This window comes from Amphimedon queenslandica, unplaced genomic scaffold, assembly GCF_000090795.2.
Source record: "Amphimedon queenslandica unplaced genomic scaffold, v1.1 AMPQUscaffold_13473, whole genome shotgun sequence".
NCBI lineage: Eukaryota > Metazoa > Porifera > Demospongiae > Haplosclerida > Niphatidae > Amphimedon > Amphimedon queenslandica.
Window position 1 is genome coordinate 359976 of NW_003546291.1, and position 21357 is coordinate 381332.

General features: G+C 34.7%; 3 protein-coding genes across 4 annotated transcripts; all 3 read left to right on the forward strand.

Annotated features, from left to right (window-relative positions):
• The first annotated feature begins 921 nt into the window (after positions 1-921).
• LOC100635180 (uncharacterized) lies at positions 922-4715 on the forward strand. Of its 2 annotated transcripts, none has more exons than XM_003385102.2 (7): positions 922-1065; positions 1278-1440; positions 2454-2702; positions 3198-3495; positions 3766-3802; positions 4220-4359; positions 4568-4715. In XM_003385102.2, the coding sequence occupies exons 1-7, from the start codon at positions 1009-1011 to the stop codon at positions 4617-4619; spliced, it is 996 nt and encodes a 331-aa protein (XP_003385150.1). In that variant the 5' UTR covers positions 922-1008; the 3' UTR covers positions 4620-4715. The 2 variants fall into 2 exon arrangements, with proteins under 2 accessions (XP_003385150.1, XP_019849983.1); XM_019994424.1 differs by having other exon boundaries at positions 2454-2696.
• A 36-nt stretch (positions 4716-4751) lies between these two features.
• LOC109580865 (vesicle-fusing ATPase-like) lies at positions 4752-12837 on the forward strand. The gene is made up of 20 exons (XM_019994423.1): positions 4752-5048; positions 5153-5387; positions 5899-6180; positions 6370-6891; positions 7002-7048; positions 7102-7182; positions 7264-7328; positions 7986-8089; positions 8267-8345; positions 8671-8748; positions 9286-9330; positions 9416-9575; positions 9643-9732; positions 9828-9984; positions 11291-11352; positions 11440-11522; positions 11580-11719; positions 11921-12083; positions 12463-12657; positions 12715-12837. The coding sequence occupies exons 1-20, from the start codon at positions 4878-4880 to the stop codon at positions 12758-12760; spliced, it is 2805 nt and encodes a 934-aa protein (XP_019849982.1). The 5' UTR covers positions 4752-4877; the 3' UTR covers positions 12761-12837.
• Positions 12838-12881: 44 nt separating this feature from the next.
• LOC105312105 (protein sidekick-2-like) lies at positions 12882-21292 on the forward strand. The gene is made up of 24 exons (XM_019994437.1): positions 12882-13002; positions 13052-13441; positions 13668-13820; positions 13865-14137; positions 14183-14473; positions 14526-14807; positions 14856-14942; positions 15199-15462; positions 15958-16260; positions 16308-16637; positions 16692-17027; positions 17243-17557; positions 17603-17881; positions 17938-18234; positions 18282-18512; positions 18558-18647; positions 18698-19162; positions 19217-19301; positions 20316-20611; positions 20671-20771; positions 20821-20908; positions 20955-21022; positions 21083-21119; positions 21174-21292. The coding sequence occupies exons 1-24, from the start codon at positions 12912-12914 to the stop codon at positions 21290-21292; spliced, it is 5271 nt and encodes a 1756-aa protein (XP_019849996.1). The 5' UTR covers positions 12882-12911.
• Positions 21293-21357: the final 65 nt, after the last annotated feature.

The following is a 21357-nucleotide window of genomic DNA, read 5'->3' on the forward strand; positions in this document are numbered from 1 at the left end:
CCAACTCAACCCATCACTAGTATAGTAAATGGTCTTCCTCTTTTCTCCATGTCCAGTGTGAGATTTTCCTTTTTTCCTTCAACGTGTTGTACATCATTAATTCCAGTTCATACAGACAGAGAGCTATCATCTAAAGGAGTAGCCATACTACCTGGTGCCTTGTGCCTCTTTTGACTTTTATGTTTAACATAAAAAGCTATAGGTTCTATATAGTCCATTGCACACTATTATATAGTTAGTAGTATTAAGCTAATTTGTTAGTTTCATAAATAGTTTGTGTCTAGTCTTTGTAGATTTATACTATAGAGTGGGCTGACTGAGGAGCATATGATGCAATGTCTGGAAATTATAAATAAATAAATGATTGGCAAAAGCCCTTAGGAGAAAACTAACAATAACAATAAAATAAAACTAACAATAGGAAGACAATCTCAAAATTTTTATCAAACATTTTGATTGCTGTTGCTGCTCTGGTGCTCACTGTAATGGGGGGAATATCATATGATTCCTTTACTTGATGGTCAGTGTTAGCTGCTCTGTGGTAGTCCTTTAGGATCACCTGCCAATCTCATAAAAAGGAAAGAAAGTCTCATGTTTGACTTTGATGTGGCTAATTTACCTGAATATTGAAAATGAATTCATAAAATTTTTCATTTGTCCTTTGCTATTAGATTTATGTCAATGCATGATCTCATTTTCTTGCTTTAAATTTTGACATGCTAACTTTTGTTGTAAAAATACACATGCCAGTGTATTCCTCTCCTTTTGCTGCATCTATTATGCTACTTAAGAAGTAGCTGTAGCTTCTTTAGCTTCGATAACCCCTGCAGAAAGTACAGTAATTGCTCAAATTTGAGCACGCCCACGCTTTAACTCAGTTAATTAATAAATAAATTAACCACCTTTAAACCACGCCCATTTACGATTAACAATTAACATACTCCATCTCTTTGATCATGGAGGAAAGGTGAATAGGACGGCTACTTCTTTGTAGCAAGTTAGAGAGCCATGGCTGCCGGGAGAGAGCACATTGAGAGATGGCTATCAGGGACTAACCGAGAACTGGTGGGTAATTAAATAACGTAGCGTAGCGAATTAAAAATATCATAGCCCATTTGAACAGCCTCGATCTGCCGGATCAATCCTAATCATCTGGACAACTTGACATACACACAATGTATCACACTGCTTAATTTTATGCATGTATCCTTTACTATGATATTTTATACAAGACTAGTATCACTAATGTACTTATTACATTCTTATATTATCCTCAGTCGCTGGACAAAGGATACACTCATCCTGCTCACTCGACTGCACTCCCTCAACCCGAGACTACCATTGTATCAAATAGTACTATAGATTCATCTCCGCCTTCTCTCCTCCTCCCCCCTCAAACCAACAAATCAGTTTTTCCTCATCAATCATCTCACATTTCATGTAAGACGTTTTTATAGTGTTGGATACAAGTTTTTTACTGGATTATTATTATGTACTCTTGTTATTATACAGTGTTCTAATATAACACATGTACTTTTAATAAATAAAATACCATATAGCGCTTTTAATTTTGTGGAGCTAAACTTTTGCGGATCGGTATATAAATCAATTGTAGTGGGAAAAACTATTGCGAATTTGTGATGTTATAGCACACCCTTAATGACAATTGAATATTTAATGGAGCTTTAATTTGATTTGAGTATTTAATGGAGCTTTAATTTTTTGGTTGCATGCTAATTCCTGAGATTTGCAAAAGTTTTGCTCCTCAAAAATAAAGTGCTATATGGTAATACAATGTACGTAAAAGAAAGGTCAGGTATGGAATGAAAAATTTTCAATGCTAGAAGCAAATTAGGACATGAATTAAACTTTCATTTGCGATTATACATCTCTTAGTTGACTTTCTGTTTATGGCTCACTACATGTACTAAATACCGTAAGTGTAGAAATTTTCGAGGTGTATTAATTTTCGCTGTTTTCGCGGGTACTAGCTAACCGCGAAAATTAATTTTTTAACCCTTTATGAACAGAACGCCCACACGTCCAATTATAGTTGTTAATAACAATGGCACTGTACAAGTTCTTCAGGCGTGTGGACAAAAATAAGGACAAGATAGTAAAGAAGACAAACCTGAGGAGAAGTCACAAGCAGCTGGTGTTGCTAAAGATCCAGAGAAGTAAAGTAGAAAATGAGGATAGTCCACATGCAATAATTATTACATCACATGACCTTACTGACCACCCCTTCTTTATGATTATCCGCGAAATTTTATCCACGCGAAATTTATAAAATAAAGCAACTAGCACAAAACCGCGAAAATTTATTACCTCGAAAATTTCTACACTTACGGTAAATTCTGTAGCCACCTATGAATGAGAGTTATGTACATGTATGTATAAATGTGTTAATTGTGATGTTTTACAACTTTATGCTTTTCTCTTTCTCTTCTTAGTATCAAAGAAACCAGGATCAAAGAGCCCAAGATTGCTTTCAGTTCATTCACTATCATTTTCTCAACATTTACCACCATCGTCACACTCAGCACCATCCTCACCCTCACTCTTCCGTAATAAGTTGACCCCGTCCCCTTCAGATCGATTAAGTGTTGATAAAGATGATCAATCACATACTCTCAGTCCGCCACCAAGAGCATCAAGACACTTATTGACTAAATCAGTCTCCAGTGATCATTATTGTACATGTAAGTCAATGAACTGTTGTGTATGTGTGTATCAAAGGGACTTCAAAGGACTTCAAAGGGAGTCATACCAGTCCTGTAGATACTGCTATTACAACTTTAGAGGAGAGATAAGTCACTTATACCAGTGGCTACTTTGGTATTACATTGTAACTTTCCTTTCCTATTGTCCCTCCCTGTCATTCTTCTCTTCTTTCATGTGACTGGTTAAAGTAATCTTTTGATTAGTATATATCAAGTTATATACGTGTATGTAGCAGGGAGAGGCAAATTTTTGAGTCTGAAAATACCCATGCCAAAATTGTGATAAGACTCTTTACAGTCCTTGTGGAGAAATTTTGAGTCAGTTTTAGCTTTTTGAGTCTTTGTTAGCAACAAGAAAAAATAAAACGTAACGAGAAAGTATAAATTCCTCATTTTTTAGCATCTCATGCATGTACACTGTACAATACATGTAATTGATCGAGTTAATCACTTGACATATTAATTTTTTTATAGTATCCAGTGATCGTGAAGATTCACTGAGAAATGATGAGTATGTCACAGAGCAAACATTGACATTACTCTCAGAACACATTACAGCATCTAAACTGCCTCTCCTTGCGACTCAGCTTGGCCTGCCTGCCTCTGTATTGGAGGATGCTTTAAATGAATACAAACTACCTGACACTAGAGCTTTGTATGTACTGCGAGTGTGGCTTGGAAAGGAAAAGAAAGAGGAGGGAGGAGGAGGGGGCACTGTGTCTGAACTAGTTAGTGCATTGGAATTGATTGGATTGTATCAGTTAGCTCATCAGTGAGTTATTGAAGGGGAAATGTGTGAGAGAGGAAGGTACTGGAGGGGAGGGAGAGAGAGAGAGAGGGTGGAGGGAAACAGAGAAAGAGGGAAAGGGAAAGAGAGAGGGTAGAGGGAAAGAGAAAGAGAGAGGGCGAAGGGAAGGTGGAAGTAATGTAAGAGGGAGAAGTGGGAGAGAGAGAGAGTTATGCAGTACATGTACACGTATTTCATATTATGTCTAAGTTTACGTATTATTTATTTTATTTATATTATTTGTTTTCTTAACAGAGTAAGAAGTGGAGAAGTGAAGCCTCTTAAGAAGAAGGTTAACTTTACTATGTAGAGAGTAAAGAAGTTGTGTGTGTGTGTGCAGTGCTTAGAGTTCAATTTAAGCTAATTAGCTTTATTAATGTACAGTGCACGACATTTTTGTATGGGAATATTTTGTTTACTATCCATGACAAGGTTTCCTACATTAACCCTTAGAGAATGTGCACGTATTTCATGCTTAATTTAATTTGTATGGAAGGAAAGCAAGCCATAGTTATTGCATTATGTAGTATGCCTTGTGCTCATGTGCCCATAGTTCATACAAATATGTGTCTTTAAAGGGTCAATTTTTGAAACAAATAAATTAAAAAATTTATGAAAAATCTAATTTTGATTGCAATGAGCTCAAATTTTTTACACAACATTACATGCATTATTATTATTATTATTATTATTATTATTATTATTATAGTTGTCGTCTGATTACAATGTTTCAGATCGAAGCGATAAACGTGCCACCAGTGTTGGTGGTAATTCAAGACGTAAACCTCTAATGCACTGTCATGGCTTCTCACTTCAGGGCGAAGATGGAGAGAGGACTCTAATTGTAAAGTAGGTTGAGTGTGATAATGATAATCTAAATTGTGTAATCATTGTGATTTGTGAAAGTCAATCTATACATGTACATATTGAATTGCAATTCATGTGTGTGAAGTTGCTTATGTTGTATTATCTTTGTATTCATCTTATATTACATTAATTTTTCTCTCATAAAGACATAAACTCTGTCCTTTATATTTCTTTCTCTCTCTGTTTGTAGAGATGGAGTCCAAGGGAATCATAGTCAAGTTAAAGGCAGTTTTGATTTTTAATTTTAACTTTCACTACACTTTGGAGATAAAGACTTGAACCACAATACATTGTGATTATAAATCATTATTTTGTTTAGTATCCCAGTTACGGAACAATTTGTGTTTATACTAGTTGGTAGGCGTGTGGGTTAAATACTTCTCTGCACGTGTATCCACGTGGGTAAAGTACTAAACACTTAATAACTGGCCTAATGACAAACACGCCCATTTTAACTGTTTTTGTGATACTTTTTCGAGTACTTTTTCCTCGACTTTTTCATGATGGATGGGCTGCTAGGAGTTATCAGGACTCTTATCCTATCACTTGCATTAGGGAGTACTATTGCTAATAGATCAGACCAGGAAATCCCTTCAATTGGAGGTGAGAGGGAGACCACGAGTGGGGGTGTCTCGCCAGATGATAGTGCTGGATATTGCTCCACTGATGATGTGAGTTTGTTGTTCGTCCATAAACACACTTATACACTGACACTTAAAACTATACATGTATTGCATGCATGTATGAATGTAAACTGCATTTTGTATGGTTTTAGTGTCGAACAGTTTCACAATGCTCATGGTCACCAGCAGAGAATCCTCACCAACTCCTATACTCACTAACAGAGCTGATATCCTCCCCCTCCTCGCTACATTATGTTGTGACGTTACCGAGTCCAAGAGGTGCTCACATTACATTGAGTCTATGCAGTGGTAGATTGGTTAAGTGTGGTAATGAGCACATTCAGGGTAGTTGTATTACTGTGCCTGGAATCAAGCCTACTGTAGCAGGTATGTATGCATTACAGTGTACATTGTATTATAGCCTTTATATATGAGAGTGCTGTAAATGTTCAAATAAAAGCCTGGGTGTTTATTTTTCGTTGCAGGACAAAAATTGCGTAAAATAAATTAAAAATGCCAAAACTGGATTTCACACTCGAAACCAGTTTAAAGAGTTTAACCATTTGGGATATTGTAAGATGTAGGGTACCTACATGTGTATATCGAGTAAAATATGCATATTTATGCAAAGATGCTAGTACCAGGCGTTTATTTATTTATTATTATTATTATTATAAACTTTACAGGAGGCCAAAGCCAACCTGATGGAATGCCAACAAAATTGCTGACACCCAGACCAGACAAAAAATAAATAAATATTTGAGTCAGGCTTTTATTTGAACAATTAGGGGATACAGTGTTATAAATTTTAATGATGTATTATTTACTGTCAAATTAATTTACGTATTAATGAATTAATTATTCAATTGTTTTATTTATTATTTTAATGTATCTGCAGGTAAAACTATCAGTGTACAGTCACTAGAGGTTGGTATGGCTAGCAGTGGCTTCCAATTAATCCTTGACAATGGAGCAACTTGTGAAGTGACTAACAAGCCTCGTCGAACAGTTTTAATGTTTCCGTGTGATCCAAATAAGGAGGTCTCACCATCTGATTTTGCTCCACTCAAAGCATATGAAGGAGATAAGAAGTTGATTTGTAATTATTTTGTTGATTTTCCTCCAAGTCAATATGGCTGTCCTGTATTCCTGAAGGATAGCAATATCATCATTGAAGCTGGTATAGTGATTGTAGTACTATTATGCCATTTTCTAAAACTAGTATAGCCTATGCTATTTTTTCAAAAAATGAAAAATACAAAGATGTTGCAGTAACTACATTTTTAACCAGGGCTCTTACTCTTATGTTTTTAAAACTCTTTTCCTTTTTTCATATTCTCTTTTTCTTTGTCTCTCTTCACCCTCACAGTATCAGGCTGTATAAACTCTTCTCCCACAAAAACCACCTCCAATTGTCATTACAATGGTGGACAGACCCTCTCCTTAATTGGACTTGGATTTCACACTCTCTGCCCACAATACAGCACAATATCAGCTCAACAATCGGCTACCATTAACACAGATAGACTTCAATTGACACCCCAAACTCTCTCAGACTGTACTCATCACTTAAAATCTACTTATAATATTCTTATTGGTGATACCACTCATTGCACTGACCCTATACTAGTGTCTCCTTATGTTATTAATTGTAGCCTGGCTGGAGGGAGAGGAGAAGGACTTGATGTCAAGTTGGCGGTGAAGGATTGTCAAAGAAGCTCATCTCGTTATTGTGGAGGTTCATCTGGTATTGTTGCTGTTTTGTCTGGGGGCGTGTCTTATCGAGAAGCCGTTAATTTTAAGGACAAGTTTAGTAGATTTGTTGAGCTTGGTGTGGGTGGACTGAAGAAAGAGATAGAGGAACTGTATAGAAGAGCTTTTGCCTCAAGAGGTACGATTTACATGCACAGTTTAATTGTTGCATTTAATTGCTGTACAGTAATTATAAATGTACATGTATTGCTGCATGAATATTTATAATTATTGCTATTTATTTTTTAGATGTGTCACCTGATTTATTGGCTCAGTTAGGTATTACACATATAAAGGTAGTATTATTGTTTTATTGTGCTTCAGTCTTTCTCTTTCTTCTCTACCTCAGGGTATCTTATTATATGGTCCACCTGGTGCTGGTAAGACGCTACTAGCAAGAACAGTGGCTCATTTATTAGGATCAAAACAGGTAAAACTACTGAATTGAACAATACATGTAGTCATTGTACATTATTTTGTTAACTAATGCTAATCTGTCTCTTTGCAAAAGGTTCAGTTGATCAATGGTCCTGAAATTGTGAGTAAATTTTTAGGAGAGAGTGAAAGAAATCTAAGGTACACGTACATGTATGTTTATGTACTCTTGGTACTGTACTACATATATTTTATACATATATGTTTAATTTAAATTTTATACATGAAATGCTATTATACTATGTCCCAACTGAGTTTGGACCAAGAAAAACTGGAATAACTTTTTATAAGAAGTGGGATAAGAATGAGACTTTCACAGGTTTTTAGTCGCCCAATGCCGCTTCAGGATCTCAGGTCTTGGGTCTCTCAGCCCTTGGGAACCCTGAGAACCGAGTTCTCCCTACAAACCCAATGGCATCCCAAAGCTAACCGCAATGATGTTCTATGATGTCATAGTTTACATAAGCACATGTGGTCGAGCGCCCAAACTGATAACTCTTCTTTTAAAATGCTAATAGAGCAAGATCTTCTGATAATGATGGCCTTTATGAAGACTAGTTGACTCCAGCAGCTATTGTACTGCTTATCAGAAAGAACAAGACTGTTTTAAGAGTGAAACAACACAGCCGAAATATCGGCCATGTCTCTATGAATATCATTATAACACGTCATTAGTGACGTAGCTACATTTTTCAAATTCCAATGCAGCTGCTTCCACTTCCGGTCCATTCTCAGTTGGGACATAGTAGATTCATGCATGTATGATGTTACTACAAGGTATAATTACTGTGTTGTTAGATATTATTTTCAAGAAGCTGCTGATGCATATAAGACTCATGGTGATGCTAGTGAACTGTATGTTATAATTATTGATGAGATTGAGGCAATCTGTAAACCAAGAGGTATTCAACACATACATGTACATGTACCAGCAATAGTATGCAATACCCTTTTAATAACTCTAAAATTGCAATTAAAAATCAACTCAAGCTTTTTTCACAGAGCATAATGGCATTCATGCACTGTACATGTACATGTATGTATCAGAATGAGTAATATCATATTTTTATCGTTTTTAGGTAAGATTGATCAGTCTTCTGCTGGAGCTGCTTACGACAGTGTAGTGAATCAATTATTAACATTACTGGATGGACTGAGGTGACTACATTGTATGTACCGTATAGCGGGAAATTTAGAGGGGCTAAAATTTGGCAAATTTCTAAATTTTTGTGATTAGCAGATTTTAATTTGGTGAATTTGTGGCAACGTGCCATTGAGCATGTGTATAATGGCTCAAAATGGTGGATTTTTATTTTGGTAAATGGTTGTCAAAACGCCGAATTTGCCAAATTTAACCCCCTCCAAAATTTCCCGCTATATGGTACTTTGTGCTTAATTTCTACTTGTAATTAGCACTATCAAGTTAATTTTTAATGTTGGAAGCCAAAATTATATTCTCTGTCTTTCTTTTCTTTTTTACCAGTCAATCTAGTAATGTTCTTGTTATTGGTATGACGAATAGGAAGGAGCTGATGGATCCAGCACTACTAAGGCCTGGAAGGTAATGGGCAACATTTAATTTTGTAGCTCTAAGATTTAGGCATGTACTGTATATCCTTAAATGAAAGCTGGATGCAAAAAAACACCGGGGTAGCAATAGAATGAAAGTATAAATATGCAAATCTAACCTAGAAATAAATTAGATGCCTTCCTTAAATTCCTGAAGTCAAGTGCATAAAGGCCTCCATACACTAGGCAACTTGTTGCTAGCAACATTTGTGGTTTCTTTGATCTTTTGAGTAACTTGTTGCAAAAATAGAACTGATTTCTATTTTTAGCAACATGTTGCTTATAAGATCAAAGTAACCACAAATGTTGCTAGCAACATGTTGGCTAGTGTATGGGGGCCTTAAGGTTCCAAGTTCAGATCCCGCTCTGGGCTTAAGTTTTTTTATTTTTAAAAATTTTTTTCGAGGCCCAAATACCATTTGAGGAAATAGACACCTGGGCTTTTATTTAAGGAAATACGTTACATGTACATGTATAATGTGAATTTATTATATGCAACCAAAGAATCTTACATGTTTTTATTACGTAGATTTGAAGTTCAAATAGAAGTGGGTCTGCCTGATGAAGAAGGAAGGTACACATACATACTCTAGATTTGTATACATGAGTTAATACTTGTCATTCTATCATTTGTATCCACTATCCATACATTACGTTAGAGAGGAGATATTTAGTATACACACTAGAGAAATGAGGGAGAGTGGTATACTATCAACCGATGTCAATCTTAAAGAGCTAGCTGCTAATACTACAAGATTCAGTGGAGCTGAAATAGCTGGTGTAGTGAGAGGAGCAGCTTCTTATGCTCTAGAGAGAAAAGTGAGTAATTATTAATAGAATAAAGTACATGTACATTTGTAATGGCAATATTGTTTTATACATATAGTATGCTGATGCTAAGGAACCAATGATAGTGACTAGAAAGGATTTTGTGGATTCGTTAATATCAATATCACCAGCTTATACACAATCAGAGGTTAGAGACTTGATATTATAATCTAATCTACACTATCCTTTTCTTTTAAGAATTTATTCTTCTTTTACTGTTCCTCCTTCTCCTTCTCTTTATAGTCACGTATTGTATCACAATATCTTCCTACTAACTATTTTTCATTGACTACTGATCATGAGTCCATCATCACTTCATTGTTGGAGCTTAGTTCATCAATACAGTCGCAAACTGCTGCTCCATCAAAGATGATAACATCTCTGATATATGGCCCAAAAGGTAAGCTAATTTTAAGAACAGCCATCTAAAGAAATTACCTTAGGGTGGGTATTAATTGTGCTCTTAAATTTTAACGTTTTTAAGGGGACCCTGATTTAGCGAAATGTAATATTAGCGAAAATAGGAAGAAAACCAATGATGAAACTCCCATTTAAAAGCATAACACTACTCAAGAAGCCCAATCTATACATTTAATAGGATCAGCCTATCTACTGTTATCTTGCTACAGATCTTGCCTCTCTTGTGTACTTGTTTACACAAGTACATAATAACTATTATTAGCGGCTGGTTGACGCTAAAATGAAGTGTCGCAACATAGATACTACATACATCTATGGTCGCAATTAATACCCACCCTAAAGTACTATTATTACTGCTCCTTTAAAATTTGCTAACTAAACGTAAGATTCTTTAGCATGTGATTCAAGATTACTATTTTATAAAAATGAGTACAACTACCGTATAACGGGTAATTTTGAAGGGAAAAATTTTGGCAAATCGCTGAAATTTTGGTGATTGGTGAGTTTTAATTTGACAAATTTGTGGTCATGTGCCATGAGCATGTCCATAATGGCTCAAAATGGTGGGTTTTACTTTGGTGAATGGCTAAAAAAATGCTGAATTAGCTAAAATTTATCCCCTCTAAAATTATCTGCTACCATATAAGATGAAATTTTGACGGGGATTTAATATTGGCGGATTGATGGATTTATATAAAAACGCCAAAATAAAATCTGCAAGGAATAATTCCATTCATGCGTGTGACCACACCCACATTAATTTAATAATTTTAGTTAAAAGCAGCTAGCTAACATGGCTCTACTATGTTTCTTTAAGCCAGTCTCTAAACCAGGTGATAAAGAATACAATCTTCCAGAAAAGGTACAGTCTTTCTCTGATAATAATGTTCTCCACGAACCACAACCGCTTAAGTAAAACCCCGCCTAAGGGTGGGGATATAAATTAAATTGTTAGAAACCACCAATATTAAATCCGCCAATAAGCTAGCCATCACAAAACCGCCAAAGAAAACTCCTGCCAACAAATCATCTTATACAGTATATGATTATAATGTGTGCATTGATAGAAAATCTCTTATGCTCTCTGCAATAACTAAACTGAAGTTATGATTAACAAGTTATCACAACATCCTATACAACAAGAGCCATCACTTTAACAATTGAGAGCATAACAATGTCACATACATGTACATGTCCCTTTCGTAATCGTCACTTCTTATTTTCGTTATTTTCTTATTTCGTTATTCTTATTTTCATTAGTACATGTATAATGAAATGTATTGTAGGAACAGGGAAGACTACATTAGCAGCCAGAGTTGCTGTATTGGGCCACTTCACATATATCAAGGTACATGTACATGTACATGTACAATGTATACAGCTTAATTGTGTATTAATTAATTGAGCATCTGTGTTATATTTTATGTTATAAAAGGTAGTAACAGCCTCCAACATGATTGGTTTGACTGATTTTGGAAAGATTGAGTACATCCATCAAGTTTTCAAAGATGCATTTAGGTATATTATAATAATTGAAATCTTTATACAGCCTATTATTATAATATACTCTTGTAGTTCAAGTCATTCTCTTATTGTCCTTGATGATGTTCATCGTTTGGTTGAGTATGTGCAAGTTGGTGATCGTGTCTCAGTCTCTCATTCATTGATGCATGCACTATCAACTCTTCTCTCTTATTCTATGTCTATGTCATCAGGTTAGCATAAATAGATGTGTAGTATATAATTATATGTACATGTGTAGTGTATAATTATACATGTACAATACTTACATGTACTTGCATATTGAAAGTTTACTGAATACAATGTTTGTTAGAATTACTGAATTGGTAGCAACATAAATGGTATCTTGCTTCAGTTTCAAGCTTACAATGCTTTTATCATTAATGTTTTCTTAGGTTCTACAGTGATGGTGATTGGTACAATGACTGTCTCACAAAGAGAATCACTTGCACAACCAATCAATCTCAATTTCCCTACTCTATTCACGTGGCACCATTACACTCCACTGATGAATTCAACTGATATTTATTCTTTCCTTAAAAAGAGCAACATTAACAGGTTAATAATGTATGCATTGCAAGATTTAGATTCACTTCATTGAGCAGCTTAGAGATACCACAGCAGGAATATTCAAGGGAGCTAAATTTGGTGCCTTGATAACATTGTCCAAAACAAAAATTTGCCAGTTTGAGCCATTATGCATATGCTCAATGGTACAGTGTATGTGGCCACTATTAAAACTTACAGATCACCAAAATTTAGCAGTTTGCAAAAACCCCTTCTAAATTTCCTGCTGTACGTGGCAGTAGTAGGTACAAAGCAGTAGAGGAAATTGAAGCTATGTACAGTTTTATCATGATAATGTTGATTCAACTATTCAAATGTTTTTGATTATTGTACATGTATATGTATATTTTTTCTACTTATGCCGTAATAGGTTAAATGGTGGTCAGTTCTCTTTTCCTTCCCATCTCTCATTGTCCATTACTCAGTTAATGAATGCATTACAGTGTGCCTGCATCAGTGAGGGAATGCTAATTGAGGAAGAGGTTGATAAGAAGACCTCATGTTATCTTAACGCATTCTTCTCTCAGACTACACTCTTGGACTGTTTGAATAGCAGCAATTCAAAGTCAGTCAACGGCAATGCAGATAATATCTTTAAAATTAAAATTGTTTTTATTTTTAGGAATGAAGCTCAGCCGCTTCCTTCAATAAACTCATTTCCATTATAGATCTAATCTTTATAGATTTTATATTTATTTTTAAATTTCAGTTATCATTAGAAACGAATTTTTATGCAAATTAAAAACCCATGAATTCTAATACGCTAATATCTATGATGAATTCTATTTCTAGATCAGCCACGCCCTGATTTTGAGAGTAATGGAGATGTTGCTCTTGTTCCTTGTCTCTGCTTTGCTTGCTCAAGAATTAGATGCGCAGGGAGGTCCACCTACTAATCTTCCTAGTAATGGTAAGCAATTATTGCATACGCAACTGGTTCATTATAATCTAACCAAAAGGTGTACAGCTTTATTTACCATATGAGAACAGAACACTGCCTGATTACTCTACTGTAAGAGGCGACCTGTTTTTTAACGACGATACCAATGGAGATGGCATTAATGATGCTTTGTGGTGCCAAAGTGCTAATTCTCGTTCTGATATTGGAACGTGGTATTTTCCTGATGGAACTAGTCCAGTTCCTGTAATAAGCTCTAATAAGAAACTAAATAGTATGTCAATTTCTGATGCTGTTTTCAGTAAGAGGTTTTCTGGTCAGATTGCACTAGTAATTAATAGAGGATTAGCTACTAATCAAGGTTTATACAAGTGTATCATTCCTGATGAGAATGAAGTCGATCAAACACTAGTGGTTGGAGCATATACTGACACTGAATACAATACTAATGGTTAGTCATACCATGTCAAAATTTAATAAAGCAATGGATGTGCCTTATATTATTACAGATGGTCCCGATGCAAGCTTTCCCATGCAGTTCTCTCTCCTCTCCACTAGTAGATTAGCTACTCCTCCAGTCTTCAGTCTCAGTTTCAATGTCTCTGATGGTCCTCCTACTACTGTCAGTTGTTCACTGAATGGGAATGGAATATCTACTGAACTGTCTCGTATGATAGTAAATGGACCAATTTCCATTACTGGTGTAACAGTAACAGTGAGACTGAGAGAAGCTGGTAACTACCAGTGTATTGTGTCCAATTACAGAGTTACTAATGGTAGCATTAATGGTTTTATTGCTAACAATGGCACCACCTCACTAAATATATCAGGTTAGTATACAACAGTTTTCTATTATAACTTGACTCTTTTACAGTATCTGATCCAACTGGTTTAACTGCTACAAGATTAAATACTGGTCTAACTCATGTAAGACTTTCCTGGTCTACTGTATCAGGAGCTACTGGTTATGAGGTCTTCTATCAACTCTCTAACAATGATTCCAATAGTATAGACACTACTACCAATACATCATTTGATATAACAACTATCTTGATGCTTGGAAATATTTATACTTTTTATGTGGTTTCTTATGTTGATACTGATGCTTTTCTACCTAGTGAGAATTCATCGGCAATAATATTACTTGGTAAGCTAGCAATTTTCAGTTAATCTGCATTGTTCCATTTTCCAGATAATCCTGAGGTTACTGATCTGATGGCTATTGATATTACCAGCACATCATTTAGTTTGTCATGGAGTCCACCTGCTGATATTTTCCCACCAAACAATTTTAATATTCAGTTTGAGTGTCATCGACTTTGTGAACTGTCATCTTCTATTGCTGCTACTCAAGCATTTGTTTCATCACCCTATGTATTTAATAATATTTCTCCATACAGTAACTGTGCTATTGATTTAATTGGTCTATATGATGAAGGGAACTACACATTAACAAATGCATCAGTTCAAACTCTTTCAACTGGTAAAAAAATTATTTTATGTTTATCTTTGTTACATATTCTCTATTTAATTAGTGCCTAGTACATCAGTGAGTAACATTATGTTTGCATCAGTGAGTTCAGTGTCAATGAATGTCTCATGGAGTGAAGTACCTTGTGATGGAAGGAATGGACCAATCACTGGATACTACCTCACATACAATTCAAACATTGTTAATATCACTGAAGGAGACAAAAGAACACATATTTTCAGAGATTTGTCACCATACACTAACTATACTATGAGTATAGTGCCATATAATGCTGTTGGAATGGGACCACCCAGTGATAATGTCACACAACAAACACTGGAATCAAGTAAACAGATTCATTAAGTTATGAATTTATTTGTTTTACTTTATATAGCACCTAGTGCCATTAATGGTCTAATGATGAATGACTTTAGTCCATATTTGTTGTCCATGGTATGGAATCCTCCTACAATACCTAATGGTATCATTACAGTATATGAGATAAGATATGGAGAGTCTACCAGTACTGGTCCATACAATGTAACTAACACTACTAATACTTATTACAGTATAGCAGGATTGATACCTAATACGAGTTATACTATTGGAGTGAGAGCATATACTAGTATTGGACCAGGAGAATGGGCAGAAGTAATTGCTGAATTATCTTTAAGTAAAAAATACTAGCTCTTGTTCATTCTTTACGACTATTATCTTTTAATTTATTTTTCTCATAGTTCCATCAGTACAAGGTTTAATGGTGATTCCTCTTAATGCTAGCTCAGTTCATGTTTCATGGGTGTTGCCAGACATCTCACCAATATCATACTATACCCTCTATTACAATAAGTCTACTGATGACGTCTTTTCTGTCAATGTATCAAACACTTCAACCCATGCAGTAGTAACAGGGCTCACTGGTAGCAGTACAGAGTATGGGTTTAGAATATCTGTGACTATAGGAGATTTTGAAGGACAATTATCAGAATTAGTACAACCAGGTACATACTGTAGATCGGGAAATTTTCGTGTTAATTATAATTGGTATGAAAAATTTTCAAGATCTTTTATTTTCGTTGGTTGACCCATCTGGAAATTTTTTTAACACAAAAAGTTTTAGGTGTGTCATAAATGGGACATGTGACTGCTAACTCTTGACAATGGTGGACAGCTATTTGATTGAAGTTTCTCGTGACAGCACTGAAACTGACAAGGAGCCTCTTGGGTGAGAGCTTCAGGCCTTCTTGGGCTTTAAGAAGAGCCTTGTGCCAGCCGTGTACTACTCACTACTGCACATTAGAATAGACTAATTCTGGTAATCTAATTATTTGTTGTAGAAAATTTTTCGTATGTCAAAATTTCGTGGGTCACTTCAATCACGAAAATATTTTAACAACGAAAATTTCCTGATCTACAGTACAATATTGAATGATAAATGCCTCTATAATCACAATAATAAATGATGGCTTATGTGTTTATGTTTATACATTATATAGTTTTGCTTCCACCAAATGTCATTATTGTTGCTAATGGAACACAAAGTATTGGAGAAAGCTACAATATGACTTGCATTGTGAGTGTATTGGACTTACTGATACCCAGTACTATAATACAGTGGAGCAAGACGCCACCTAATGATACACTACCATCACTGAGTAATGGTGAAACTACTTCAATACATTACATTAAATCATTGAACACTTCTGATGCTGGACAATACACATGCACAGCTACTGTATCACTGACAGATATTGCGATTGAAACCCAACGCATTGATAGTCACACAATAACATTAAAACGTTAGTGTATCACAATTTATTCTTTAATAATTTCATTGTATTTGTAGTACCTACACCTACTGTCAATCTTAGTTTTTCAAGAGTAACTGATCTCTTAGCTGGTAGCAGCCTCAACTTGACATGCAGTTTTTCATTAGATCCCAGAATTGATACACCAGTCACCATAATGACAGTATGGACACGAGGCAGTAATTTATTCAGTGCTAATGAGAGAGTCATCATTGATAACTCTAGTTCACTCCAGTCTGTAGTTTACTTTACATTACTCAGTGCAAATGATACTGGATATTATCAATGTAAAGTAGATTTCATTCCTGTCTCAAATTTTGTGACTAATTCCTCTAATGTAAGCAGTACAATTTATCTTAATGTAACAGGTAAGTTAAACATTGTACATGTATAGCCTTTAACAATTACTTATCTTTTTAAAGATCCAGTCATTAGCAATTTTGATCTTTTCCCCAATTCTTTTCTGGGTCTTGAAACATCATGCCCTGAATCAGATCCATATGATAACTTCACACTGACTTGCACTGCTACTAAACCAGCCATTGTGCTATCAGAATTGATGCTAGTGTGGACTCATAATGGAGCAGGGAGAGATGGAATAATTGCAACTACTGGAAGTTCTAATAATATCAAAACTAATACGTTGACTGTATCAAATACCAGTATTAATGATGCTGGATATTACAGATGTAATGCTACTTTGAATGTACCATCTAATGTTATCAGTGAGTATGACGACAGCATTGTGACTATTAAATGTAAGTACCTAAAATAAATAGTATGTATAAATTTGATTGCTTTTCAAATGCTAAATTTTTGACTGTGTATCTGTAGCAATTATCATCAATTTTGCTGTAGAAATCAGCTGAGGTTAAATAGACCCTTGAGATACCAACTTGGCTCAATTAATTTTACTCCACCAAATTTTCTAGTTGTAATGTTCTTAATTATTACTTTTCTTTTTTTCTTTTAGCTGCTAGACCACCCATTGCAGTGCAAGTTGTTAACGTATCGAAAACCGACACAACTGCCATTATTAGCTTTACTGTCCCATCAATAATCTACACACCAGAAACTTATCACATTAGCTACACAGGAATGCCTTTACAGAATACACTTGCTAATTCTTCAATGCTTTATAGTTCTAATATCAATGATGTTAATGTTGCTCATCAAATTGTGCTCACTGGTCTAGAAGAGGCTAATGATTACTCATTTACTATAGTCTCTACTAATTGTATCGGGTCAACTAATACTTCATTTAATAACTTCACTACATCACCAAATTGTAAGTATAAAAATAATAATTTTATTTTTTTAATTTCAATAATAGTACCTACGGGTGCTCCTCTAAATTGTACTGTTAGCAATATAGAATCTGATGCTGTTGATCTTTACTGGAGCCCTCCTGATAAACTATTGCAAAATGGTCGAATAATGAGCTACAATGTTTCATGCTCTTTTGTTGGTAATAATTCCTTTGATACAGTGGATACAGAATTGTTTATCTCTGACCTTGATCCCTATACCACTTATACTTGTAATGTATCAGCTGTTAATAAGGTAGGTGGTGGGCCTGCTACAACATGCTCCTTTACTACTGGACAAGATAGTAAGTTGCCATTAATGCAATGACAGCACAATTTTCTTTCTTTTATTTATTTACAGTACCTTTTGATGGTCCACGGAATTTCATTTCAACCCCCAATAAAACTTTTATATTTTTTCATTGGATGGCACCTGAACTTCCCAATGGTGTTATTATTCATTATAATTTAACTGTTACTAATCTGGATAGAGCAAATACTACAGTCTCTATCATTAATGTTACCGATAGTAGTGACATTATTGAGAGTCTCATTACTGGCTTCAGTCCATATCAGAATTACACTGCTAGCGTCAGTGCTAGTACAATCATTGGAACTGGACCAGTGACTACTACTGAAGGAAGGACATTACCAGATGGTCAGTATTATTGACTGATGGTTTTTAAAATATCATTCTATTTTTAGTATCGTCCCCTGTATTACTAGTAACAATACCTGTGATTATATCTGGTGTATATATTACAAAGTCAGTGCCAAGCATCAATGATACAGCTGTTAATATAACATGGAGACCTCCACTATACCCCAATGGGCGAATCACTGGTTATAATGTCACAAATGATAATAATGGAAGATCATACTGGATACCTATGATGAGTGTGGAATCAGTTTATTCATACACTATCACTGAATTAAGTAAATATAAAACTGAGTTTGATTAATCAATTTATTTTTTTACAGACATTGGAGAGTTGTATAATTTTACTATAAGAGCATTCAATGATTTAGGAGGAGGAGAATCAGCAAGTGTTTCAGCATTCAGCAAACCAGGTATGCTAGCTTATCTATATGCATTTGCTTATTTTTTTCTAACATGCCAGATGCTCTTTCTCTGTCTCCCGAAAGAGTAGAGGCTATTTTATCGCATGATAAAACCACTATCACTGTTAACTGGGATAGTAAAACATTTGATGGAGTTGGTGCATTCTTTGCTTACAAAGTGACCGCCACAACCACTTCAACTCGAAAGAGACAGTCAGGCAGCCCCATTGAGATGATAGTACCTTACAATACCACATCAGTGTCATTAACTGGAGTTAATCCTAATCTTACGTACCAGATAACAGTCTCTTATATTACGTATAGTCAGGATGGGAGTGAGATTACTGGCCCTGCTAGTAATCCAGTGACACCAGTTAATGCAGTGTCATCAAGCACCAGCTCTATACAGACTATGCTTAATACAGCGTCATCAAGTACCAGCTCTATGCAGACTATCCTCAGTACTACTAGTGTTACTAGTTCACCTACTCTTACTCCTACACTATTTGAAGAAGCTAAAAATAGTAATTGTATATAGCTTCATTTAATCTTATTGTCTTGTTCTTTTTTGTATTTAGGCCCTTATATAATTGGAGCAGCCATTGGTGGGATATTAGTAGTGTTTATCATCTTGATTATCATAGTACTTTTTGGTACAGTTATGTAAGTAATAAGTGATTATCATATTATAATTTTTTAGCATTGCAAAATATATTAATTTCAAAAAACCACCCAGTATTTAAAAATTTTTCTGTACAAGTTCTTATGTTGTAAAGAAAGTTTAGCTGATTCTAATCACAATAGAATTTTTAAAGTTGCTTAAAAATGGGCCAAAGAAGTGAAAGAACCAATTGTGTCTTGAGCCAAATTTTGTCAAAATTAAAAAGAACAAAAAATTTTTAACTTTTAAAATTTTTTAACATACTTATGTTGCATAGAAAATTTGAGCTGATTTCAATTACAATTGGATTTTTTATAAAGTTCCTGTACTATAGTATAGGGATTTTGGCAGAATTTTAAAAAAATTGAGAAGAAGAATATTATTCAATTTTATAATTTTTCCTAATACATGCCGGTATACACATGTACATGTTTTTGTCTAATTTTGCCAAAACTGAAAAAGAGAGAATTCTTCATTTCAAAAACTTTTTTCATACACATACATGTTCTTGTGTTGTGCAGAAAGTTTGAGCTGATTCTGATCAAAATTAAATTAAAAAAAATTTTTTTAAGTTGCTTCAAAATCTAGTAGAAATTTTATACTATTAGTAACGCAGTAGCATTACTAAGTAGGATTCATCCCACTCAAAATGGCTGCCACGACTTTTGCAGCCTTGCTATACTGGGAATAGTACAGGTTTTTGGCCAAATTTCACCAGAATTGAAAAGAAAAGAATTTTTCCTGATATACATGTTCTTATGTTGCGTGCAAAATTTAAACTGATTTGGATCAAAATTTGGAATTTTTATGAATTTTAAAGTTGCTTCAGAATTGGGTAAAAGACCCTGTTAGCAATTTTGGTCAAATTTTGCAAAAATTAAAAAGGAGAGAATTTTTTATTTTTATAATTTTTTCTAATAGTTCTTATATTACACAAAAAGCTTGAGTCAAATTATTTTTTGTACAAGTAGTAATAGTAATAGAATTTTAAAATGCTACATTTACTGTATTTATAGACATAAGAGGAGACACACCACAGGGAAACTGACCTTATCTACAACAAATGACCCAATAATCACAGCTAACAACGAATCATATGAACTCACTGCCCCTCCACCGAGATATGATGAGCTAACAGATGCAGGAAGATCAGAGCATTTAACTGATGAAGAGATGATTGGTGTACTATTGGAAACTGAGGTATCAATAAGACAAGCACTTAATGCCCAGCCAGTGCATTTGAATGATGATATACTTGATGATGAGGATGAAGAGCAAGAGATAGCAGAAGAACCTGTGTATGTGAATATTGGTAAGATATTATTTGGTTGTGATACTCTACTTTTGTTATACTATTGCCATATACTACAGGGGATCACAATGAATTCAAGCCCATACATGTCTCAGTGTTTCATTCTCATGTACTGGAGATGCATAGTAATAGTGACCAGGAATTTGATAATGAATTCAAGGTATGAACCTCTTTAAAATATGTTTTATTCATTAATACTTCATGTATAGTCTATCTCTATGACTTCTGGAGCTCCTTACACTGCCGGTAGCTCAGAAGCTAATATTCCAAAGAACAGGTTCCTCAATATATTCCCATGTAAGGAGTACTTCAATAACTTACATAATTTTCACTCTCATAACAGATGATGCAACACGAGTGGCTCTTACTACTAAAAGAGACTCTGATTATATTAATGCTTGCTTTGTTGATGTAAGTATACCATTATAAAAATGTAATATTGACTCTAAACCAATCATATTTTACCAATAGGGATATGCAAGAAAAAACTGCTACATTGCTGCACAAGGTAATAACCTATATAGCTCTTTGCTTTATTCCTCCATCTTGCATTCATTCATAGGTCCTTTACGTAGAACAGTTGATGACTTCTGGCACATGATCTGGGAACACAAACTCAACCATATTGTTATGCTGACTGGCATCATAGAGGCAGGAAAAGTAATGCATTATAGTAATTGACTGTATACATAATTATGCATTATTGTTGTATTGTAGAAAAAATGTCAGCAGTACTGGCCAGAGAC